Genomic DNA, 27,711 nt, shown 5'->3' on the forward strand with positions numbered 1-27,711 from the left:
TCACACAAAAAATAAGCCCTCACATGGCCATATTGATGGAAAAATTATGTCTTTGGGAAGAAGGGGAGCGATAAACGAAAAAAGCTCCAGGGGTGAAGGGGTTTAGAAACATGGATATGGTGGACATATCTATGGAAATAGACATAGATACAGTCATGGCCAAAAGTATTGACACCCCTGCAATTCTGTCAGATAATACTCAGTTTCTTCCTGGAAATGATTGCAAACACAAATTATTTGGTATTATCTTCATTTAATTTGTCTTAAATGAAAAAACACAAGAGAATGAAGCAAAAAGCAAAACATTGATCATTTCACACAAAACTCCAAAAATGGGCAAGACAAAAGTATTGGCACCCTCAGCCTAATACTTGGTTGCACAACCTTTAGCCAAAATAACTGCGACCAACAGCTTCCGGTAACCATCAATGAGTTTCTTACAATGCTCTGCTGGAATTTTAGACCATTCTTCTTTGGCAAACTGCTCCAGGTCCCTGATATTTCAAGGGTGCCTTCTCCAAACTGCCATTTTTAGATCTCTCCACAGGTGTTCTATGGGATTCAGGTCTGGACTCATTGCTGGCCACCTTAGAAGTCTCCAGTGCTTTCTCTCAAACCATTTTCTAGTGCTTTTTGAAGTGTGTTTTGGGTCATTGTCCTGCTGGAAGACCCATGACCTCTGAGGGAGACCCAGCTTTCTCACACTGGGCCCTACATTATGCTTCAAAATTTGTTGGTAGTCTTCAGACTTCATCATGCCATGCAGACGGTCAAGCAGTCCAGTGCCAGAGGCAGCAAAGCAACCCCAAAACATCAGGGAACCTCCGCCATGTTTGACTGTAGGGACCGTGTTCTTTTCTTTGAATGCCTCTTTTTTTCTCCAGTAAACTCTATGCTGATGCATTTGCCCAAAAAGCTCTACTTTTGTCTCATCTGACCAGAGAACATTCTTCCAAAACGTTTTAGGCTTTTTCAGGTAAGTTTTGGCAAACTCCAGCCGGGCTTTTCATTCAGACGCCGACGGATAGTACGGGTTGACACTGTTGTACCCTCGGACTGCAGGGCAGCTTGAACTTGTTTGGATGTTAGTCGAGGTTCTTTATCCAACATCCGCACAATCTTGCATTGAAATCTCTTGTCAATTTTTTTTTTCCGTCCACAACTAGGGAGGTTAGCCACAGTGCCATGGGCTTTAAACTTCTTGATGACACTGCGAATGGTAGACACAGGAACATTCAGGTCTTTGGAGATGGACTTGTGGCCTTGAGATTGCTCATGCTTCCTCACAGTTTGGTTTCTCAAGTCCTCAGAGAGTTCTTTGGTCTTCTTTCTTTTCTCCATGCTCAATGTGGTACACACAAGGACACAGGACAGAGGTTGAGTCAACTTTAATCCATGTCAACTGGCTGCAAGTGTGATTTAGTTATTGCCAACACCTGTTAGGTGCCACAGGTAAGTTACAGGTGCTGTTAATTACACAAATTAGAGAAGCATCACATGATTTTTCGAACAGTGCCAATACTTTTGTCCACCCCCTTTGTATGTTTGGTGTGGAATTATATCCAATTTGGCTTTAGGACAATTCTTTTTGTGTTTTTTCATTTAAGACAAATTAAATGAAGATGATACCAAAGAATTTGTGTTTGCAAGCATTTTCAGGAAGAAAATGAGTAATATCTAACAGAATTGCAGGGATGTCAATACTTTTGGCCATGACTGTATATAGATATCTGTATGTATTCATTTATCTATCTATTTGTTATCTATCCATCCATCCATCTATCTGTGTGTGTAATGGAGTGTGGGGTGGACAAATGTAAAAGAGGAGGTTGGACAGAAATGACATCACAAATCTTTTTGAAGATAGAGGGGGGAGAGGAGGGAGGGGTTGGGGTGTGTTTTGGAGTGGGTGTGCCAGGTGCAGCGTTACAGGCGAGTGCAATGCATCTTGGAACTTGTAGTATTAGAGCACAGTAACTCAGGAGAAAGGAAGTTGTCGATTAACCCCATGAGAGCTGGATCCAGCACTAAAGATGTGCTGCTACAGCATGATAAAAGGTAATATTGCTAAAATAAACACAGTAGATGTTTTCAGTGGCACATAATGGCAAGATTTATGAAAAAAAAAAAAAAAGTTAGAGTAGTGGACAACTTCTTAAAATCATTTCCTAGTGCTAGGTCAATCCTGAAAAGAGAACCGTGGGTTGCAGAATAACAGGACTAACAGACTACATTCTCATTCCTCACTCTCCAGAGGTCCGCCATCCCCAATTCTGTCATATAATTCCCAAACTTCGACAGTTGTTTAGTACCTTTGCTTAAACCTTTCTTATACCTGTCCCACCCTTCATCCATCACATTATTGATATCCCCAATAATTAACATTGGTAAACTCATACCCCGTTTATACAATTCAAATATTTCTTGTACCTTTTTCCCAGAATATGGGGGTGGGAAGTAAAGAGTCTTTAGACATAATGGTTGCCCATAAATTTTGCAGAATAACAGAACACATTGCCCATCTCTATCTACATGGCTCTCAATTTCTTCAAAAGGCGTGGACTCCCCAATCAGTACCAAGACCCCCCTAGCATATGAAGAATACGTAGAGTGATAAGACTTCCCTATCCACCTCCTTTTTAACACTTCTACCTTTTCTGCAAGTAAATGTGTCTCCTGGAGAAAAATAACATCCGGGCCCCGTTTTCTCACATCTATATATATAATTGTCTAAGGGTTTTTCCGTCTGTCTGTCTGTCTGTCCTGGAAATCCCGCGTCTCTGATTGGTCGAGGCCGCCAGGCCTCGACCAATCAGCGACGGGCACAGCATGGCGACGATGATGTCATAATGGAAATCCCGCGTCTCTGATTCGACCAATCAGCGACGGGCACGGTATCGACGTAGATGTCATAATGGTTGCCATGGCGATGATGATGTCATAAAGGTTGCCTCGACCAATCAGCGACGGGCACAGTCTGCCGCCAATTCTGGAATCATCATTGTCCATATACTACGGGGACATACATATTCTAGAATACCCGATGCGTTAGAATCGGGCCACAGTCTAGTATTCCATAATTGCCGTTCTCAGAGTTCCCTCCGACAGTCCTCTTATATTTCAACTAACAACTTTAATTTTGTCTCCCACCATGAAACCTCACAAATACAAATTCCTGACCCCTTGGAATAGGATGCTGCTCCCAATAAGCTATAAGTCCCAATTTCCAGCAATAGACCCCATCCCCCACCCCCCTCCCCAATATTCATTAACACAGTAACCCATAACTGATCTGCTGTTGTTTTTCACCTCTTACCAGAGAGTAGGTAGTCCAGCGTCTAGCTACCCTTCCCTCAGTACCTGTAATCCGCTGTAACTAGAACATCTCCCCAACCCCTCCGCATATAAAACAACATTATGACAATAAGTCCTCTGAGAACCGCAATAAGCTATTAAACCAAAGTCCGGAGGTAACAATAAGGCAGCATCATCCTCATCTCCCGAATCTTCCTTTCACTTCCCTCCTTCTCTGTTAGCTGTGAGCTTCTGCTTATTTAAGTCCAGCCACTTAGTGGCTTCTTCTGGTGTTAGAAAAAAGTGAACCGCCCCCAGGGCTACAACCCTTAATTTTGCCGGGTAGAGAGTAGAATAAATCAATTTTAAGTTTCTCAATCTTTTTTAACTGCTCCATAACTCATCCTCTGTTTTTGCACCTCAGCCGAGTAGTCAGGGTAAATAGAGATTTTCTGGCCATTAATGCACATGTCCTCAGCTGCCCGAGCACTCCTCAATATGGCATCTCTGTCCCTATAGTTCAGAATCCTAGCAAGGATAGTACGAGGGGGGGATCCCGGCGGGAGAGATTTCATAGGAACGCGGTGGGCCCTTTCCACCGCAAATAACTTAGACAGGTTATCAGCGCCTTTCTTGTCCAGGAGCCATTTTTCAATAAATTTTGTAGGGTCATTTCCTTCAGTCTTCTCAGGGATACCCACTAGTCTCACATTATTCCTCCGTGAGCGATTCTCCAGATCATCATTTTTATTAATCGAAGCAGCACATTTTTGCAGACACTGAGTGTGTGACCTCTGCATATTAGAGAGTTTATCCTCTGAGCTTTCTCCTTGCACTTTCATTTTGTCTCCAGCCTGTTCCTACTCTTCAGCCAGCTCTTTCCCTGCTCCGTCCACCCAGGCATACTTTTCAAGCTTAGCAGCCACTTCTAGCCTCTTTGCATATGAGGCATTTGCAGAGTCTAGTTTCTCAGCTCTCTCCACACTGTCAGCTCCGGGTCACTGCTCCTGCCTTGGCGTCCTGCTGCCTTTTCCAGGACCATATCTGCAGCTCTGCAGAGCTTCACACATCAGGGCTGACCTCCGGTAACCTCCCTCAGCCACACAACACGTTATCAGCTCCCAGAGAGAGCTTACCTTAAGGATAAATGCAGGGTCACAGAGGAGGAGCTCCAGAAGCTGACTGCTCACATCAGGTGCTAGGCCACGCCCCCCTCAAAAGGAGCTTCCAACCCTGCTCCTTATGATAAGGATATGGTAAAAATCTAAGCAGTTATGAAATATAAGTTATATGGAGGATGGAAAGCCTGTCATGGTGCATCCATTTTGTCATTACTAGGTTCTATAGCTGAGTAAATTTCTCACTTTTAAAAAAAGGTTTACGTTGGAATATTACATTAAATGTAGAACATCCTAAGTTACCCAGGAGTAATATGGGTCTATGGGAAATAAATGTGAGCCCATCACGAAATGTTCATTGTCTTTGTATTGACAACGTGATGGCTAATTTGTGTAATTAACCTTGGAAAATATTTCTGCCCCTAATTTTTGTGCCAATAATTATTAAACTGTATTAGGAGGGTCTAGAACATACATAGCAGGGGAGGGGGGGGGGGGGGTGTTGTATGGTATTTGTATTCAGGTTTGTTTGGAAAAATTCAATAAAAATCTTCTGATTAACTCCTTAAAAACCAAACCACTTTGTAAGTTAAAGGGAACCTGTCACCCCCAAAATCAAAAATGAGCTAAGCCCACCGGCATCAGGGGCTTATCTACAGCATTCTGTAATGCTGTAGGTAAGCCCCCCAATGTATCCTGAAAGATGAGAAAGAGGTTATATTATACTCACCCAGGGGCAGTCCCGCTGCGGTCCGGTCCGTGGCCTCCCATCTTCTTACGATGATGTCATCTTCTTGTATTCACGCTGCCGCTCCGGCGCAGGCGTTCTTTGTCTGCCCTGTTAAGGGCAGAGCAAAGTACTGCAGTTCGCAGGCGCCGGGAAAGGTCAGAGAGGCCCGGCACCTGCGCACTGCAGTAATTTGCTCTGCCCTTAAGAGTGCAGACAAAGTACGCCGGAGCCGCAGCGTGAAGACAAGAAAAGGACGTCTTCCTATGAAGATAAAAGGCGCCAGACCGCAACGCCCATCGGATCGGACCGCCCCCCAGGTGAGTATAATCTAACCTCTTTTTCTCATGTTTCAGTTCACATCGGGGGCTTATCTACAGCATTACAGAATGCTGTAGATAAGCCCGTGATGCTGGTGGGCTGAGCTCATCTTCGATTTTGGAGGTGACAGGTTCCCTTTAATGACCAGGCCTTTAATTTTGAAACCTGACCACTGTTCCTTTATGTGGTTATAACTCTGGAGCGCTTCAACGTATCCCACTGATTCTGAGACTGTTTTTTTATTTCATGACCTATTGTACTTTGATAGTGGTACAATTTCTTAAAAATTTCTTATTTGTAAAAAAAATGTCAATTTGGTAAAAATTTTGAAAATGTAACAATTTTCAAACTTTAAGCCCCTAAATGAGAGCGGTATGTCACAAAATAGTTGATAGCATTTCCCACATGTCTACTTTACATCAGCACAATTTTTGAAACATATACCGTATATACTCGAGTATAAGCCGAGACCCCTAATTTTGCCATAAAAAACTGTGCAAACTTATTGACTTGAGTATAAGCCTAGGGTGGAAAATGCAGCAGCTACCGGTAAATTTATTAGTATCCACTTTTATTTTTGAAAAGTAAAATTAATTGAGACCTCAGTAGGTTAAGTGTTTATGAATATCAATATCAAATCAGGAGCCCCATATAATGCTCCATAAAGTTCATGAATAACACACCACAGGAAAACAGGCAAAGGTACTTACCTGTCAAGGCATCAAATCAAATGCACTATCATGGTGCAGAGGGCCCAAGTAAAGATGGCAACTACACAGGTGCGGTAATACCAAATGAGACAGCCAGCCTACAATCAGGGATTGGCCGCTTGGCACACCAGTGCAAATAAATAATCTGCAGCAGTGTTCACACAGAGTATGCACAGCATCTGGATCACAGCCTATTAATAATCGCCCTGTGGCTTGCTGCCCAGTGCTAACTGTAATGCACCCATGTGAACAGAGGCTACAACTTACAAATAAATAAAAATCGTGAATCAGGAGCCCCATATAATGCTCCATGAAGTTTGATGGGCCCTATAAGATGCTCCATACAAAAATATGCCCCATTAATGCTGCACAAAGATTGATGGCCCCGTAATATGCTCCATAGAAACATTTGTGCCATATAATGCTGCTCAAGGGTTGATGGCCCCATATGATGCTCCATAGAAGCATTTGCCCCATACAATGCTGCATAAAGGTTGATTATGGCCCCTTAAGATGCTCCATAGAAGCATTTGCCCTATACAATCCTGCATAAAGGTTGATTATGGCTGGCCCCATAAGATGCTCCATAGATTAATATGCCCCATATGCTGCTGCGATAAAAAAACATACTCCCCTCTCGTCGCTCAGGCCCCGGTACTTGCGATATTCACCTGTCCCCGTGCCGCCGCCTTGCGCCGCTGTGTCTTCCGTGTCTCTGCAGTGACTGTTCTGTCAGAGGGCGCGCATTATCCACATCATTGTGCCCTCTGACCTGAACGTCACAGCCAGAGGACGCAGAAGATGGAGCCCGGTGGTGAATATCTGACGGCTCACCCTCCCCCGTTATACTCACCCTCCTGAAGTGGTCCCTGTTTCTATCTCCAGCGCCGGCAGCTTTCACAGGGTACCTCTCATTAATGAATATGCGCTCCTCCCCTATGGGAATGGAGTCGCGTCCATATTCATTACTTTAATGAGCGTTACCACGTGACCACTGAACACAGGAAGAGCTGCCGGTGCCCGGAGACCATTGGAGAAGCAGGGACCGAGCCCGGAGCAGGTGAGTATGTGACAGCTGCAACTCCCCCTCCCCCGCCGACCCCCTGGAACAATGACTTGAGTATAAGCCAAGAGGGGCACTTTCAGCCTAAAAAATTGGGCTGAAAATCTCGGCCTATACTTGAATATATACGGTATATAATTTTTTTTTTGTTAGGACGTTATAAAGGTTAAAAGTTGACCAGTAATTTCTCATTTTTCCCTAAAAATTTACAAAACTTCAAGAAGTTTTATTAACTCTTCAGGTGCTTCAAAAGAATTGAAGCCATGTGGAAGGAAAAAATGAACATTAACCTTTTTTTCACATAAATTTTACTTCGGACACAATTTTTTTTTTCTTATTTTCTCAAAGGTATCATGAGAAAATGAACCACAATATTTGTTGTGCATTTTCTGTTGCACGCCAGATACCCCATGTGTGGAGGAAGACCACTGTTTGGACGCATGGCAGGGCTCGGAAGGGTATGAGCACTGTTTCATGTTTTGAACGCAATATTAGCTGGAATTGAGAACGGACGACCTGTTGCATTTGGAGAGCATCTGATGTGCCTAAACAGCGGTGCGACATGCTGGTGTATCACAGAATTTTATACCATTGGGGAGTGAAGAAAAAATAATTACATTTTTACCACAAAAATTTAGTTTTGGCCCCAGATTTAACATTTTCACCCAAGAAGTGGGTAAAATTGGCACCAGAATTTGTCCCACAATTTCTGCTGAGTATAGAAATAAATCATATGGATGTACAGTACCGCTTAGCCATACGGAGAGTCTCTGTAGGGTTGGAGCACTATTTGCTAACTGAAGCGCAGATTTACCTCGAATAGTTTGCGGACTGTGTATATATGATACGTATGAATATATATATATGTGTATATATATGTGTGTGTGTATATATATATATATATATATATATATATATATATATATATATATATAATCTATCTATCTAATTGTCTACGGGCACAGTATCGACGTAGATGTCATAATGGTTGCCATGGCGACGATGATGTAATAAAGGTTGCCTCGACCAATCAGCGACGGGCACGGTCTGCCGCAAATTCTGGAATCATCATTGTCCATATACTACGGAGACATGCATATTCTAGAATACCCGATGCATTAGAATCGGGCCACAGTCTAGTGTGTATATATATATATATATATAATATGTGTGTGTGTATGTATGTGTATATATATATATATATATATATATATATATATATATATATATATATATATATATATATATATATATACATACGTGTGTGTGTGTGTATATATATATATATATATATATATATATATATATATATATATATATATATATATATATATATATATATATATATACATATATATATATATATATATATATATATACTCACTGGCCACTTTATTAGGTACACCTGTCCAACTTCTTGTTAACACTTAATTTCTAATCAGCCAATCACATGGCGGCAACTCAGTGCATTTAGGCATGTAGACATGGTCAAGACAATCTCTTGCAGTTCAAACCGAGCATCAGTATGGGGAAGAAAGGTGATTTGAGTGCCTTTGAACGTGGCATGGTTGTTGGTGCCAGAAGGGCTGGTCTGAGTATTTCAGAAACTGCTGATCTACTGGGATTTTCACGCACAACCATCTCTAGGGTTTACAGAGAATGGTCCGAAAAAGAAAAAAAATCCAGTGAGCGGCAGTTCTGTTGGCGGAAATGCCTTGTTGATGCCAGAGGTCAGAGGAGAATGGGCAGACTGGTTCGAGCTGATAGAAAGGCAACAGTGACTCAAATCGTCACCCGTTACAACCAAGGTAGGCCTAAGAGCATCTCTGAACGCACAGTGCGTCGAACTTTGAGGCAGATGGGCTACAGCAGCAGAAGACCACACCGGGTACCACTCCTTTCAGCTAAGAACAGGAAACTGAGGCTACAATTTGTACAAGCTCATCGAAATTGGACAGTAGAAGATTGGAAAAACGTTGCTTGGTCTGATAAGTCTCGATTTCTGCTGCGACATTCGGATGGTAGGGTCAGAATTTGGCGTAAATAACATGAAAGCATGGATCCATCCTGCCTTGTATGGAGCATCTTTGGGATGTGCAGCCGACAAATCTGCGGCAACTGTGTGATGCCATCATGTCAATATGGACCAAAATCTCTGAGGAATGCTTCCAGCACCTTGTTGAATCTATGCCACGAAGAATTGAGGCAGTTCTGAAGGCAAAAGGGGGTCCAACCCGTTACTAGCATGGTGTACCTAATAAAGTGGCCGGTGAGTGTATATATGTGTATATATATGTATGTATGTATATGTGTGTGTATGTGTATACATTATTATAGTGCTTTGGCACAAAGCACTATATTGTTATTCCATCGTGGTAAACTTCTTCTTATTATAGTGTTTTGGAACAAAGCACTATATTGTAATCCGATCGTGGTAAACTTCTTCTTATTCTTCTTATTATAGTGCTTTGGAACAAGGCACTATACTGTTATTCCATCGTGGTAAACTTCTTATTATAGTGCTTTGGAACAAAGCACTATACTGTTATTCCATCGTGGTAAACTTCTTCTTCTTATTATTATTATTATTAGGCTTTTTTTCGCAGTTAATGCGGCCCGAACCGCTGAACGCACAGACTCCAGTGAGGTGTCATTTCGAAGCCAGCGTCCACGAGAGGTGTGCTAAGTTATTTTCATGTTGATCGGATTTGTAGTTTTGGTGCAATTTGCATTTGAAAATTGTTTCCCCCTCATTGGAAAGCATTGTTTCAATGCATTTCAATAGGGAAATTTTCCTATACGTTTAAAATGGGCTGGTTTCTGAGGCAATTTCTAAAAATAACTTAACTGCCAAATGCCACCTGGCTGATTAGCTCATTGATATGCGCAGTCAGACACAGTTACTATGCCAACGCCCATCAACTCCACCAGGTCACAGTTTTGTCAGATATCAGCTCTTAAAGTGACCGCACAGCACAATTTCAAAGCACTATCTGTAGTCTTATTATTATTACAGTATACAGCGCAGAGCCGCGCAGCATACAGCGCAGAGCCGCGCAGCATACAGCGCAGAGCCCCGCAGTATACAGCGCAGAGCCCCGCAGTATACAGCGCAGAGCCGCGCATTATACAGCACGGAGCCGCGCATTATACAGCGCAGAGCCGCGCAGAATACAGTGCAGAGCCGCGCAGCATATAGCACAGAGCCCCGCAGTATACAGCGCAGAGCCGCGCAGTATACAGCGCAGAGCCCCGCAGCATACAGCGCAGAGCCCCACAGCATACAGCGCAGAGCCCCGCAGTATACAGCGCAGAGCCGCGCATTATACAGCGCAGTGCCCCGCAGCATACAGCGCGGAGCCGCGCAGCATACAGCGCAGAGCCCCGCAGCATACAGCGCAGAGCACCTCATACAGCGCAGAGCCGCGCAGCATACAGCGCAGAGCCACGCAGCAAACAGCGCAGAGCCCCGCAGCATACAGCGCAGAGCCGCGCATTATACAGCGCAGAGCCGCGCAGCATACAGCGCAGAGCCTCGCAGTATACAGCGCAGAGCCTCGCAGTATACAGCGCAGAGCCTCGCAGTATACAGCGCAGAGCCACGCAGTATACAGCGCAGAGCCGCGCAGTATACAGCGCAGAGCCGCACAGTATACAGAGCAGTCAGACCCAGTTACTATGCCAACGCCTATGAACTCTACATGAGTCCAGCACACAAGTTTTGTCAGATAATATCAGCTCTTAAAGTGACAGCACAGCACAATTCCAAAGCACTATCAGTAGTCATATTATAATTATTGCCCCGCTCACCAATTCGGACCCCGAGTGGCGCCGCCCGCCAAATCGGACCCCCGAGTGGCGCCGCCCGCCAAATCGGACCCCGAGTGGCGCCGCCCGCCAAATCGGACCCCGAGTGGCGCCGCCCGCCAAATCGGACCCAGAGTGGCGCCGCCCGCCAAATCGGACCCAGAGTGGCGCCGCCCGCCAAATCGGACCCAGAGTGGCGCCGCCCGCCAAATCGGACCCAGAGTGGCGCCGCCCGCCAAATCGGACCCAGAGTGGCGCCGCCCGCCAAATCGGACCCAGAGTGGCGCCGCCCGCCAAATCGGACCCAGAGTGGCGCCGCCCGCCAAATCGGACCCAGAGTGGCGCCGCCCGCCAAATCGGACCCAGAGTGGCGCCGCCCGCCAAATCGGACCCAGAGTGGCGCCGCCCGCCAAATCGGACCCAGAGGGGCGCCGCCCGCCAAATCGGACCCAGAGGGGCGCCGCCCGCCAAATCGGCCCCTGAGGGGCCCCGCCCACCAAATCGGACCCAGAGTGGCCCCGCCCACCAAATCGGCCCGAGGGCCCCGCCCACCAAATCGGCACCTGAGGTGCCCCACCCACCAAATCGGTCCTGAGGGGCATGCGAGTGTAAAACTCTTGCAGGGGCAGCCTGGGTACCATTCCAAAGCACTATCTAGTTCCTTCAGGAAATACCCATCTAGTTATTATTATTATTATTATTATTATTATTATTATTATTTTTTATAGCGCCATTTATTCCATGGCGCTTTACATGTGAAATACGGGGCAAATATAGACAAATACATTAAACATGAGCAAAAACAAGGCACACGGGTACATAAGGAGGGAGGACCCTGCCCGCGAGGGCTCAGTCTGCAGGGGATGGGTGATGATACACTAGGAGAGGGCAGAGCTGGTTGTGCGGCGGTTCAGTAGGTTCAGGATCACTGCAGGCTGTAGGCTTGTCGGAAGAGGTGAGTCTTCAGGTTCTTTTAGAAAGTTTCTATGGTAGGCGAGAGTCTGATGTGCTGGGGTAGAGAGTTCCAGAGTATGGGGGAAGCACGGGAGAAGTCTTGGATGCGGTTGTGGGAAGAAGAGATGAGAGGGGAGTAGAGAAGGAGGTCTTGAGAGGATCGGAGGTTGCGTGTTGGTGTATGTATGTGTGTATATATATATATACACAGAGCCCCTAAGTGCAGAGAGCAGAATACATTCACACACACATACACACCCCGCCACTAAGTGACCCCGTATTGGAAATTATACCCTTGCCAAATGTGGGGCTCAGAAGGGAGGAGGGTATTTGGATCGCTGAATTTATTTTTGGGGCAATGAGCCTTTTGGCTTTTCCAGATTCTTTGTGCTACCAGTAAAGTGGAAGCCCCCTATATTTCCGTTAACAGATGACTGGCCTGAGTGAGGACTTGCTTTTTTTGTGGATTGAGTTGAAGCGAAGTTTTTATTGGGAACATTTTACATAACATTTGGGGTCACATTTATCCAGTTCTCTACACTGAGCACATACTTTAGAGTTTCCATCTAAATCTCCGAACTATGTGACAGATGAAACCCCGATAATCTATTCACTATAATTAGGCAGCAGTTACTCTGGGCTTCGTCTGGCCTCTCAGCACTGTCCTTCCTTTCAGAGGTGCACAAAACTATGTACGCCTAAAAAGACGGACACGGCTGGATCACAGGTCCTATGGCGTTAAGTGCCTCCATCTGCCTCATTATACTTAATCTTCCGCCGGCGGTTCTGTCTGAATCACGTATTTCAGAGATTTACACGGAAACCCCAGTATAAGCACTCGGCGCTGAAACTGCTCCTGCCTATTAGAGCAGAGCAGAAGCTCAGGCACTGGCAGAGCTGAGTAGTGTTGAGCCACCCCCCTAGTGTTCGAGTTCGGTTTGGTCGTCGAACCCCATTGAAACCAATGGCAGGCAAACACAAGCACATAGAAAACACCTTAAAAGGTGTCCAAAAGCTGAGAAACTGCTCAGAAGACACAACAAACACATGGAAAAGTCACAAGTACATATAGTCATGCGAAAAGAAAAGAGGTGGAGGAGTAAAAGGAGGATGAGACACAGATATAGGCATGTCATGCCCTTCTAAAATCAAGAATGGCTGGAGTAAAAATCTAAAATCACTCCACCAACACCCAGACGTCGTGACAAAAAAAATTAAAAAATAAATATCTTTAGGTAGAATGGTGGGTCCATTCAGAACACTTTCCTTAGAAGACGTAGTGTTATCCCTGTTAGGAGTCGTGCCAAAAAAGGAGCCCAATACATTCAGACTAATCCACCATTTGTCATATCCAAGGGGCAGGTCAGTAAACGACAACATCGACGCGGAACCAAGTACAGTACTATATACTGTACCTCCTTTGAGGCAATCAGGCGGGTCAAGAAGTTGGGAAGGGGCACCCTAATGGCCAAAACAGACAATGAAGGGGCGTTCCGGTTACTACCTGTGCCTCCGAAAAGTGTCCGCCTATTGGGCGGCTTCTGTGATGGAGCATACTACATAGATCGCTGTTTGCCCATGGGGTGCTCCATATCCTGCTCACAATTTGAGGCGTTTAGTTGCTTCCTCGAATGGGTCGTCATGGACTTTTCTAAGGGGGCATATATTGTCTATTACCTCGACGACTTCTTATGCCTGGGCCCAAAAGATTCGCCACAGTGTGAATACACGCGGTAGTCCACCTGTGAGAAGGAGAGAGCTGGAGGGAGAGCGGACACCCCAGAGCCGAGGGGTTAGATTAAGAAAGGAAGAAGGCAGTGTAGCTTGCTTCATGGGTGAGGTACTCTGGGCCTAGTAGCAGTGTATGCTACTCAGCAAAGTATTGCCTGGGCTAGATACAGTTAAAAATTAGTAATTAGATAAACAGGCAGTGTAGCTTACTTCATGGGTGGGCTATTCTGCTGACTAGCAGACACTGAAGCTTTGGAGCAGACCTCTGAATCCCAGGCCATAGTATGAGTAAACAGCTCTGCAGACTCAACCATCTGTTACCCCAAGCCATAGTGTATGTAGTTTCTAAAGGTTAAAAGGGGGGGGGGGGGGGCGGGGGGCGACCTCTTATCTATCAGCACACCACCAGCAGCGCTGAACACACATTCAGAGAGAACGCTGGCTGCGGAGCACAACAGGATCTCCAAGGCATGAGTGGCGAGCTCAGGCCATTTTTCCAGATTGGAAGCCCAAAATGAGCAAGGGTCCAGTTCCGCAGTCATGGCATCGATGTTAACTTGGAGATACTCTTGTGCCATCCTCTCTAGGCGTTGGCTATGCATCAGTCTACTTGTCTCCTGTGGCCTTGCAAAGGATGGTCTAAAAAAAAAATCTTGAAACGATTGGAAAAAATTGCTGTTACCACGAGATACGATGTTACTGTTACGGTTTGAGTGATGACTCGATAGTCCCACGGTTGGCAAGTTATAATTCAGAGATTCACTATGCACCACTGGTGTTTTGTGGAAAAGCAGATGTAAGATTCTGTATCAGTCTCTGCTGACACTCCTGCATGCGTGAATCCCTTTCTATGGCAGGAATTATTTCGCCAAATTTACTTTTGTACTGGGGATATAAGAGTGTGGCAACCCAGTAGTCGGCATTACTTCGGATTCTAACAATCCGAGGGTCATGTTGCAGGTAGTGCAATAACAAAGCACTCGTGTGTCTTGTGCGTCCACGAGGACCAAATCCTTGTTGTCTTGGTGGCGGCGAGGTGAGAATCATGCTTCCTTCCTCTGTCCTCTCCCCCAACCTCGCACAACAGAAATTTGATCATGGTCTCCTTCTGATAAGTCTTCCATGCCCAGCGCCAGTTCGTCCTCCACTTCTTCCTCACCTCCTGCACCTTCCTCAACAGTTTGGCTGCTACTATGCCCCCTCGGTAATCCCTCTCCCCCACTCTTCAATGCCAGCCGCCTTAGTGCTGCCGACCATCTGGACCTTGGAGATATTATCCCTTCCCCCATACGACGACTCCTGTTCCTCCTCCTCCTCTTGTCCCACCACCTGACTCCGAATACTGTTTAAGGTGTGCTCCAGCATGTAAATGACCGGATTAGTCATGCTGATAATGGTATCGTCAGCATATCTTCGTCGCTATTTCAAAACTGCGCAGAAGGGTGCATAGGTCCCTGATCTGAGACCACTCCTGCAGCATGATTTGCCCCACCTCTGGATTTCGTTAGCCCAGGCTATACGTCATAACGTAATTGCACCAGGGCTCATCGGGGCTGCAACATGTGCAGAGTTGAATTCCACCATGTGGGCACATCGCATTTCAGCTGGTCAACTGGCAGGCACAACGATTTCTGTAGAGATGTAAGTCGTTGAGCTGCGGGATGCGAACGTCTGAAGTGAGCACACAGCGACCGTGCCCTCTGCAGAAGCCCATCTAGTCCGGGATAATTTAATAAAAATTCCTGGACAACCAGCTTCAAAACGTGAGCCATACAAGGCACGTGTGTGACATTGCCCTGGCGAAGGGCTGCACCCAGGTTTGCAGCATTGTCGCACACGGCCTTCCCTGGCTGCCGGTTCAGTGGAGACAACCATTGATGGAACTCAGTCTCCAGAGCTGACCACAACTCCTCAGCTGTGTGACTCACATTTCCCAGACATTTCAATGTAAACACCGCCTGATGCCCTGGTTGACAGCATAGTAAGGAGGTGTGCAGGATTCCTTCTGCGCAGTTAGAACGCGGGTGGCATTACCAGACAGGCTTTGGGTGCAGGTGGAGGACCGAGAGGAGGTTGAGGAGGCAGAAGCAGTGGAGGAACTTCTAGATACAGAGGATTGACGAGCAACTCGTAGGGACGGCAAGACTTGGACAGCAGCCCCTTCTCCTACTGTCACCATAGTTACCCAGTGCCCAGTCACCAACATGTAGCGCGCCTGTCTGTCTACTCGTCCAAGTGTCTGTGGTGAAATGCACCGTCACACACAGTTTCTCAAGGAAGCGGTGATGTGTGTGACATGCTGGTGTAGCGCAGGCACAGCTTTCTTTGAGAAGTAGTGGCGACTGGGCATCTGGTACTGCGACAGACATAAGGTCTCGAAAAGTCTGTGTCCACCAGGCGGAAAGGCAGCATTTCTGTAGCCAACAGCTTGCAGATGGTGAATTTCAACATCTTAGCTTTGTCATGGCTAGGAGGAAATAGCCTTTTACTTGTCCACATCTAAGGAACCGAGGGCTGCCTGCCGTGCTTTACTGGGTTGAGTAGGGTGTCCCCGGCAAACTGCTGGTCGGTGCAGGCGGAGATATTATGTTGCCTTGATCAAAATGTGGTGGTCTCGATGTCGGATAGCGCTCAACACCAGCAGGTGTTTCCACTTGCAAATGTACTGACGACCTGCCAATCACACTGGCTGTTGCGGGTAAAGAGGTGGAATGTCTGTGTCCAAAACCATGTGTGACTGCTATCCCCACAGTCACAGAGGATGAAGATGCCGCGGATGCACTTGATGGGGCAGACTGTGGTTGGCCCGGCCCACTAGGCTGCATTGTAGCACAGTGAGCTTCCCACTGCAACTTATGCCTCATATCTATTTGACGGTTCATGCATGAAGTACTCAAGCTTTTCATTTTTTGGCCTCTACTGAGATTTTGGTGACAAATCTTACAGACAACATGAGTTGGGTCATCCTTTGCGATGTCAAAAAATACCCTGGCTATGCAAGGCTTAGAGCCCATTCGACCTGAAGAGCCACCACAACTTGTGCTCAGAGGCACAGTTTGGGTTGAGGATGCAGTTGTTGACGTGCTTCCAGTACTCCATCTCTGTCCAGGAAGTTGCAACCTAATCTTGTCATCACTAGCATCCTCCTCCACCTCCTCTGCTGACCTCATGGACTGGCGGACTGTGGGTTGACAGTAAGTGGGGTCTCCAACCTCGTCATCATTACCCTGTGTGTTCTCACACTCGTCGTCCTCAGAGCCAACCTCTTCCTGCCCTGACCGAAAAGTCAAGTTTTCGTTCCAATCAGGTACCTCAGTCTAATCATCATCTTTCTAACTGTCTCTAACAACAGGAGTTAGTTTGGGAACTAGGGTCTACATTATGCTCAGAACCTTCTTCATCTGGGCCTGGATCCGACTCACAAAGATTCTGGGCATCAGTGCAGATCATTTCCTCATCTGGATTCATTGAAGCTCTGGCGCAGACCACTGATTCCCAGGCTGTAGTATGAGTAAACAGCTCTGCAGACTCAACCATCTGTGTTACCCCATACTCAGACGGGCGGCTGGAGACTTGGGAGCTGTGAGGAAGCAAGTGCGATTGGGGTGACACCTCTGAGGACTGGAGTAGTTGTGATGTTGAAGTTGACATGGAGGAGAGCCCACTTGAACGAGCACTTGATATCCGTTCAAGCACCTGCTATTTTTCTGCTTCATCTGGAATTTGTAGTGATACTCGTAGCAATGGTCGTAAAGAAAGGGATTATATCAGATTGTCCACAAAAAGAGGTAGACATCTTACTTTGGCTGGAAGATGGTCTTTCTTCTGCAGATGTAACTGTTGCTTTACCACCTACCCCACGGAAACAACCTTTTTTTTTTTCCCTTTCCAACACGCCTATTCCCCTTTCCACCAGCAGCAGGCCTTTTGCCACTCATTTTGGTGCTTAACTAATTGGCAACTCTGTAGTTGTTGGCACAAAAAACGATGGATGGAAACTGAGCAGAGCTGAGTGGCCAAACTGTGGTACTAGCCCAAAACTATTTACTGAGTTAGATGCAGTAAAAAAATTATTAGATACACAGGCGGTGTAGCTAGCTTCACAGGCGGGCTACTCCGCTGACGTGCAGACACTGCTACTAAGCCCAAAATGATTTACTGGATTAGATGCAGTAAAAAAATTATTAGATACACAAGCGGCGTAGCTAGCTTCACAGACGGGCTACTCAGATGACTACCAGACAATGCTACTAGCCTAAAAGGATTGGCTGAGCTAGTTTACACCAAATGCAGTGACAAACACTTGCACAGCACTGGCACAGACCTGGCTGGCATAAAGTGCTAGGAACTGCTGTAACTTACCCTGAAAAGGGCTGATATTACAACTAGTCCTGACTCCCTAAACCTATCTCTCTCTAACTGCAAATTCGCTCGCAATTCACACTTATACTGTATAGCGCCCACAGCTGCAGCGGTTCCGTCTAACGCTAAGCTGTAGCAGTGAAGAAATGGTGGCGACGGGGAAAATGGCTGGTTCTTATAGGGCAAGGACATGTGACATACACAGCCAATGACACATGCCCTTGCTTGTGTGCATCACATGCACATTGCTGTGTGTGTGCACTGCTGATAGGCTGAGACTGCATTGCCCCACTGTAAATGCAGGAATGGAAGAAAATGGAGATAGGCATTATTTCAGCACAGATCTATCCCCCTTCCACACACACACACACACACACACACACACACACACACACACACACACACACACACACACACACACACACACTATGCACTGAAACACCTTTGGCCTGGGACAGCTCATAGAATCTCATGGCTTTCAGTATCACCTCTATGCTGATGACACACAGATCTACATCTCTGGACCAGATATCACCTCCCTACTAACCAGAAACCCTCAATGTCTGTCCACTATTTCATCCTTCTTCTCTGCTAGATTTCTGAAACTTAACATGGACAAAACAGAATTCATCATCTTTGCCCCATCTCACGCGACCCCCCCAACGAACCTAACCATTACAGTAAATGGCTGCCCACTCTCCCCAGTCCCACAAGCTCGCTGCCTCGGGGTAATCCTTGACGCTGATCTCTCCTTCAAACCACATATCCAAGCCCTTTCCACTTCCTGCCGATTTCAACTCAAAAATATTTCACGAATCCGTTCATTCCTCAACCAAGAATCTGCAAAAACCCTAGTCCATGCCCTCATCATCTCTCGCCTTGACTACTGCAACCTCCTGCTCTGTGGCCTCCCCTCGAACACTCTCGCACCCCTCCAATCTATTCTAAACTCTGCTGCCCGACTAATCCACCTGTCCCCCCGCTATTCCCCGGCCTCTCCCCTCTGTCAATCCCTCCACTGGCTCCCCATTGCCCAGAGACTCCAGTACAAAACCCTAACCATGACATACAAAGCCATCCACAACCTGTCTCCTCCATACATCTGTGACCTCGTCTCCCGGTACTTGCCTACATGCAACCTCCGATCCTCACAAGATCTCCTTCTCTTCTCCCCTCTTATCTCCTCTTCCCACAATCGCATACAAGATTTCTCTCGCATATCACCCCTACTCTGGAACCCTCTACCACAACACATCAGACTCTCGCCTACCATTGAAATCTTCAAAAAGAACCTGAAGACCCACCTCTTCCGTCAAGCCTACAACCTGCAGTAACCACCGATCAACCAAACCGCTGCATGACAAGCTCTATCCTCACCTACTGTATTCTCACCCATCCCTTGTAGATTGTGAGCCTTCGCGGGCAGGGTCCTCACTCCTCCTGTACCAGTTATGACTTGTATTGTTTAAGATTATTGTACTTGTTTTTATTATGTATACCCCTCCTCACATGTAAAGCGCCATAGAATAAATGGCGCTATAACAACAAATAATAATAATAATAAAACAGTCTATTAACAATGATTAACAGTTTTAATGTGAAAATCAAGTTATGCTTTTGGTGAATGAACAGTTATTGAACAGAAACTCGAACAGCTGATTTTTAAGCAAATTGTTCGCGTTTGTCGAATGACTCGAACACCGCCCAAAACAGTTCGAATTTGAAATTGATGAACAGTTCGACTCGAGCATAGCTCATCTCTAGAGCTGAGCTGCTGCACTGATCAGGCAGGAAGTGCTGACATTTCAGCATCTCCTGCGCTATCATGCCTGATTGGTCAGTTAGATTGAAAACGTGTAACCAAAAGTTTTGCATGTTGCGTTCTCTTGCGGTGGGCGGGCACGTCAAAACGACACATGTGGAAGCATCCGCGTACAACGCATGTCTGTGTACCCAATGTTAAAGATAGGTACACAGGATGCATGCGGAAGTAGGCAGGGCTTAAGTGAGGAAGGATGCAGCCCTACGTACTCTACCCAAACACAAGTGTGAACCCGACTTTAGTCTTGCAACACTCTGAAAAAATACTTCTGCTCTGTCAAGAAATCCTCTTCTTCTTTGAGCTTCAGTGTAGCTATTCTCTCCTGAAGACTTTGCATCTTTTCCTCTTAGGCTGTGTGCGGTGTTTTTTCCACGCATAAATGGACCAAAGACGCTATGGAATCCTCCTTATGCAAACTAATTCAGTGACTATCTTGAAGTGTTGTGCACATGATCAGTAAATTTCCTTTGAGGATTTGCAGTGTGGTTTTTTTTCTACAGCATGTCAATTCTTAGTGCATTTCTGCAGCATTTTTCACTCATTGACTACAACTGAGTCAGTCAAATGCTCAGCAAATCTGCAAACATTTTTATACCTGTGTTTTTGCTGAGTTTGTATTTTACTGGCTTCCTATGGTGTTTCCCACGCTGTCATCTGTGTGACATCATGGGAAACACCAGTGCAGTGGTTCTCATCAGCGGTAACGCTTCAGCCGCTAAGACTGTCGATCAGAGCACTGTGGGGGTCACGCTGTCAGATGTCAGACTGACACTGACCATCCTTTGTTAACTGCAGCACGAAAACTGCACTGGGAGCTTCATAGCATGGATTTCCTGAGTAATTGCATGCAAGCCTTGTGTTTATTATGCAGTATGCCAAGCATCAGAGGGTGTGGTTTATGGCACACCACTACTCTGCTCTGGAGCAGAAAGGCATTGTGTAGTGACTAATCGCTCTTCTCTATCTGGCAGTCTGATGGACGTGTATGGGTTTAGCAAATGTCAGGAGAACATTACCTGACTGACGCTGCTGTTAAGCTTGGTTGTGGAGGGGTAGCGCGTGTTTTTTTTTGTCAGGTGTTAGTCTAGCGCTATAGTTCCAGTGAAGGCAAAATGCTTCCCGCAGTGTGGAAGTGGTTTAGGGTATGTGCGCACTTTGCAGATTTGCCTTTGTAAAAATCTGCACAGATTCTGCCTCTCTTGGCAGAAATTGAGTTGAAAATCTGCGCGGTTCTGATGCGGATTTGTCTGTGGATTTGCAAGATAAAGATATAACAAAAAAAATTGTGATGTAATTTCCTTGTCCAAACTCGTATTTTACAGTTCGCCATTGAAGACCATAATATCATTATATACCATGTTCAAATAAAATGTTTACACACAACAAATGTAAGTGAATATATTGTGTGTGTGTGTGTATACACAGGCCTCAACCAATCAGCGACGGGCACAGTATCGACGTAGATGTCATAATGGTTGCCATGGCGACGATGATGTCATAAAGGTTGCCTCGACCAATCAGCGATGGGCACAGTCTGCCGCGAATTCTGGAATCATCATTGTCCATATACTACGGGGACATGCATATTCTAGAATACCCGCTGCGTTAGAATCGGGCCACAATCTAGTATGTATATATATATATATATATATACACTAGATTGTGGCCTGATTCTAACGCATCGGGTATTCTAGAATATGCATGTCCCCATAGTATATGGACAATGATGATTCCAGAATTCGCGGCAGACTGTGCCCGTCGCTGATTGGTCGAGGCAACCTTTATGACCTCGTCGCCATGGCAACCATTATGACATCTACGTCGATACTGTACCCTTCGCTGATTGGTCGAGGCGAATTCGCGGCAGACTGTGGCCGTCGCTGATTGGTCGAGGCAACCTTTATGACATCATCGACCAATCAGAGACGTGGTATTTCGAGGACAGACAGACAGAAAAACCCTTAGACAATTATATATATATAGATATATACATACACACACGTCAGCCAGATACCCTCATTAATAAAATGGTACATAGAGTTCAATAAGAGGCACACACACGCTACTTTTGCGTGAAATGCAATATCTGTTTATTTTTTTTTTTACAGTAAAAAAATTACTTGGCCTCCTGCGTAATTTCCATAACCAGCAGAGGGAAAGCCGACGGCTGAGGTGGTTATTCTGGTAAGGAGCCAATAGCCATAAAGTTTCCCAGGCTATTAATATCAGCTCACAGATGTTTGCTTATCCTTTACTGGCCAGTTTACAGGGGAACCCCAGAAAAAAGTGTACATGGTGGGCCCCCCTATAAAATCAAACCGGCAAAGGCTAGGCAGACAGCTGTGGGCTGATAATAGCCTGGGAAGGGCCCATGTATATTGCCCCCCCCCCCCCCCCGGCTAAATACATCAGCTCACAGCTGCCCCAGAAATGGCGCATCTTATAGATGTGCCAATTTTGGCACCTAGCCTCGCTCTTCCCACTTGCATTGTACTGGTGGCAGGTGGGGTAATATTTGTGGGGTTGATGTCACCTGCATATTGTTCGGTGACATCAGGCAAACGGCTTAGTAATGGAGAAGCGTCAATAAGACACCTATTTATTACTAATCCTACAGTTATATGGTAAATAAAGACACGACCAGAATAAAGTCCTTTATTAGAAATAATCGCACACACCTTTATTAATCTTAAGTAACCATACGTAATGCATTGCCTAATCCCCGAATTCCTCGATCTCCTGCAGCAAAAATAAAACAATAAACCAACACAAATACTACCTGTCCAACGTAGTCCGTTTACCGAGTGTCCGTCCCACGGTGATTTCACATTGTATGGGGAGATGTGACTGCTCTACATGGCCTTTGGCGATACAGTGAGAGTTCACCGGAGTTCGTGCTCTCACTTACGGCACTACTGCTGTGTGAGAAGTTTCTCATGCAGCGGTGCCTCAAGTGACAGCATGAACTCCGGCGGCTCAGTGATACACTGGCAGGATACCTCCTGTCACTGTATCGTCGGGTAGAGCAGTCACATCACCCGATGTGCAGTCACATCACCCGATGTGACTGGTCTACATGTGAGATAGGCGTGGGACACTCGGTAAATGGACTACGTTGGACAGGGAGTATTTATGTTGGTCTATTTTTTTTGTTGCAGGAGATCGAGGGCGTCAAGGAATTGGGTGTTTGAGTATGAATTAGTTTTTTTTTTGTTTGTTTTACAATTGAACAGTTGCCTGATGATGGGACTACTACTGTCCCATCATCGGCTCATGCTGTCACTGTTATATGTGTCATCAGACATAGCCGGATGGGAGTAGTAGTCCCATCAGACGATGCCTGGCTACACACATGGACACCCGCACACACACAGACACCCACAGACAGACCCCACATACTCTCCACCCACACACTCTTCATCCTTCCTTTCTGCTGTGTTTTTGGCATGCTAATCCGCAGACCTTTTTACACCTGTGGTTTAGCTGCGGATTTGACTGACTCAATATAAGTCAATGGGTGCAGAAACGCTGCAGATCCGCAAAATTAATTGACATACTGTGGAAAATAAAACGCTGAGAATCAGTGCGGAATTTTCTGCAGCATGTGAACACCAATTGTGGATTCCCATTGATTAACATTGCCTGAGCTACCCTTTGCAGATTTGTTGCAAATTCACGTGGAAAAAATACTGCGGATCCACAACGTATTCACAAAGCCTTAGGGAAGGCACATTTCTGTTCTGTGGACTATGGCCCAGTGCACAAATGTAGGGTCCTGCACAGATCCCTGACATCAACCCCATTGAATATCTTATGGATGAACTATAACAGCGATTGCTAGCCAGGTCCGCTCATCAAACATCATTGTCTGACATCACAAATGTGTTTTTTTTGTGAATAGTCAAAAATAGTGATGAGCGAGTATACTCGTTGCTCGGGTTTTCCCGAGCACGCTCGGGTGGTCTCTGAGTATTTGTTAGTGCTCGGAGATTTAGTTTTCGTTGCCGCAACTGCATGATTTACAGCTGCTAGACAGGCTGAATACATGTGAGGATTGCCTGTTTGTTAGGGAATTCCAACGTGTATTTAGGGTGTCCAGCAGCCGTAAACAATGCAGCTCATGCTTGGGAAAACCGAGCAACTAGTATACTCGCTCATAACTAAAACTTTTCCAGGATAACGGAAGCTGCTTTAGCAGCAAAAGGGTAAATACCTCAATATTAAAGGGGTTGTCCACTACTAGGACAACCCTTTCTTGAACTAAATGTTTGGACCTGATTAAAAAAAAAAATAAAAATTCTATATGCAAAATTGCCTCTTCAGAGAAAACTTAAACTCTATAGCGCCAGCTGTTGGAAGTAGCGATCCTACAAGTCACAATCAACCAACCCTTTAACGAGTCGTGCAATATGACTTAGGATAAAAGTCAAATAATTCTATGTAATGAACATTAATTGAAAGCCAGGTCTGCAGCTTATCGGATTTTCTCTTCATGTTAATCCGTAGGAAGGTTGAGGCAGTGACGTCAGTGCTGATTGGGCGCCGGGTACCCCTGTCATTCCATCACAACAGTGCTCCAGGACTGCGAGTGCAGACACAGCTGGAATGGCACCATCACTGTAGGGGAATATTGGTAAAAGAAGAGCTTTCCTAGTATTGGACAACCCGTTTAATGCTAATGAGATGCCATTAAGGCTCCTGTATGTGTCCCAATACTATTGTCCATAAAGTGTATATTAGATGTAATCCCCTTATCTGTTGAAGGTCCCAGTTGTCCATACAGCATTAAACAAATGTATGGATCAGGGTCACACATTACACTAATGTTCCCAAAGAAATGGATGGTCCAGGTAACACATTATACCTCTCTTCCTATAGAAGTGAACGGAGTGATGTCACCAGAAGGGTAGCTACGGTTTTGGTTCATTGGGGGGGTGACATTTTTGAGTGGGCCCCTAACCCAGGTAACCCTACAACTAAGGTGGCGCACCCTAATAATGAATGTAAGAGAACCTCAGCAGATGACTGTGCTATTACTTAAAATATGAAATACTCCATATAGTATAATGCATCCCATAGTCCTTCATATAGTATAATGAACTCCCCATATGCCTCCGTACAGTATAATGCACTCCCCATAGACCTCCATTCAGTAAAATGCACTCCCCATAGGCCCCCATAGAGCATAATGCACTCCCCATAGGCTCCCATAGAGCATAATGCACTCCCCATTGGCACCCATACAGCATAATTCACTCCCTATAGGCCTCCGTATAGTATGTTGCACTCCCTGTAGGTCTCTGTATAGTATGATGCACTCCCCGTAGGCCTCCATGCAGCATAATATCCCTTTATCTAAACTCGGCATGTTATTCTGAGCGTATCTAATCGTTTGTGATACACTTCTCATATCTAACCCCAGATTGATACAGCGAGGAGCACTAATTAACAGAATCTATGCTGTCGTCTGTCCTCTGTAACATGGTCTACTTGTCAGTAACAGTGACAGTCAAGAACAAAATGGCTCTGCAATGTGACCCTAAACTTCATCCTTTCTTTTTACAAACACCCATAAGGGAAGGGGAGACGTCGTACACGTGAGCAGTTTCAGCCCACATTTACTGCAGTCGTAATATTTATACACTTGCTTTTGATGGCAATTTTCAGCAGCTGCTCCCTCTAGTGTTTGTACAGCATGGGATGCTGCTTCATCTCCATGCTGTAGAAGCGATCAGCCTGCAAAAATGATAGTCAACAGTAGGACTAAGTAAAAAAAAAAAAGATTTTTTTTTTTAAATTGTGAAAATATATATTTTTTTATAAATCAAGACGGTTTATCTTTAAATAAATATTTGAATGAAAAAACAAACAATGAAAGTACACGTATTTGGCATCGCAGAGTCCGCAATGACCTGACCTATAAAACTGTCCCACTAATTAACCCCTTTAGTGAACACCTTAAAAATATAAAGCATTGTTTTTACCTTGTTTTATTTCATACCGCCGAACAAAAAGTAGAATAAAATGTGATCAAAAAGATGAATATAAATAAAAATGGTACCACTGAAAGCATCATCTTGTCCCCCAAAAAACAAGCTCCATACATCTCCATCAGTGGACAAATAAGTTATAGCCCTCAGAATAAAGCGATGCAAAAATAATATATTTTTTTTACAAAATTGTGTTAAATCGCAAAAAAAACCCAAAAAAGTGGTGTCGCTATAATCGCACTAACCCGAAGAATAAAGAAATTCCTGAATTGCTGGTTTTTGTTAATTCTGCCTCCCAAATATCTGATATTAATCACAAAAGAAAGCCCACTGAAATAAATAGGTACCTTAAAGGGAACCTGTCACCCCCAAAATCGAAGGTGAGGTAAGCCAACCGGCATCAGGGATTTATCTACCGCATTCTGGAATGATGTAGATAAGCCCCCGATGTATCCTGAAAGATGAGATAAAGAGGTTATATTATACTCACCCATGGGCGGTCCGATCCGATGGGCGTTTGTGTCCTGTCCGGGGCCTCCCATCTTCATAGGATGACGTCCTCTTCTTGTCTTCACGCTGCGGCTCCTGCGCAGGCGTACTTTGCCCTGTTTGTGGGCCTCTCTGACTTTTCCCGGCACCTGCGCACTGCAGTACTTTGCTCTGCCCTCAACAGGGCAGACAAAGTACGCCTGCGCCGGAGACGAACCGTGAAGACAAGAAGAGGACCTCATCGTAAGAAGATGGGAGGCCCCGGACCGGACGCCCATCGGACCGGACCGCAGCGGGACCGCCCCTGGGTGAGTATAATCTAACCCCTTTTTTTTAATCTTTCAGGATACATCGGGGGCTTATTAACAGCATTGCAGAATGCTGTAGATAAGCCCCTGATGCTGCTGGGCTGAGCTCACCTTCGATTTTGGGGGTGACAGGTTCCCTTTAACTCAAAAAAATACTTGTCACAGAAAATGGTTAATAAATGACCAAAAAGAGTATAAACCTTTAAAAATTAATTTAATTGTATAAATAAAAAATTGCTACAATACACAAATACTACTGGACATTTTACGAAAGAATGGGGACACAATATCATATACTATATCACGTAGTGCATTGGTGCCTTGTCAAGCTGGTTGTATTCAAGAAAAAAAACCATATCGGGTTAAATTCCCCTTATATGTAACGGTAGTCACATTAGAAAACTGTATGCTAAAACAAGCAAGATGGCAACACTTAGATCAATATGAACTTGGAAAGAGGGTCCCCAACTCATGTTTTGGCTAGAATAAAATTTTGCTGGTAAAAATGTATTTTGTCTTCACTGCCCAGTGGTATAAAATTCTGTGACACACCCATATGATCACTGCACCCCTAGATTAATTCATTGAGGTGTAGTTTGCAAAATGAGGTCACTTATGGGGGATTCTGCTGTTCTGGCACCTCATAGTTGGTCATAGCAGCTGCAAACCATAACAGTAAAATCTATCGCTCTTTGCCTTCTGAGCTTTGCACTGTGCCTGAAAAATATTTCCCTTTTACATGTAGGGTATTGGCGCACTCAGGGAAAAAACGGACCTCAGTTTGTTTTTTTAAAAAAAAAAAAAAATTCCTATTAGCCCTTAGAAAAATTAAAAACTTGGGGCTAAAACAATATTTTAGTGGTAAAAGTGTAATTTATTCTTTCTTTACCGCTCCATGGTATGAAACTGTGAGGCACATGTGGTGTTATGATCACTGCACCCCTAGGTGAATTCATTGGGGTGTGTAGTTTGTAAAATAAGTTCACATACAGGGGGTTCTGTTGTTCTGGCACCT

The 27,711-nt window shown here is 45.2% G+C and overlaps 1 protein-coding gene across 14 annotated transcripts in view; it reads left to right on the forward strand.

The window, feature by feature from the left end:
- Positions 1-27,711, forward strand: part of LOC143766726 (scaffold attachment factor B2-like) — a 593,416-nt gene that overhangs the window by 360,852 nt on the left and 204,853 nt on the right. The window contains exon 15 of one of the 14 annotated variants that reach the window (XM_077254701.1): positions 22,018-22,072. The exons of the other annotated variants lie outside the window; for them this stretch is intronic. Within the exon in view, the coding sequence (XP_077110816.1) occupies positions 22,018-22,045 (28 nt within the window). The 3' untranslated portion in view covers positions 22,046-22,072. Of the gene's footprint in view, positions 1-22,017; positions 22,073-27,711 lie in introns of those variants that run through there. 14 annotated transcript variants of the gene reach the window in all.

This window comes from Ranitomeya variabilis, chromosome 1, assembly GCF_051348905.1.
Source record: "Ranitomeya variabilis isolate aRanVar5 chromosome 1, aRanVar5.hap1, whole genome shotgun sequence".
Lineage (NCBI taxonomy): Eukaryota > Metazoa > Chordata > Amphibia > Anura > Dendrobatidae > Ranitomeya > Ranitomeya variabilis.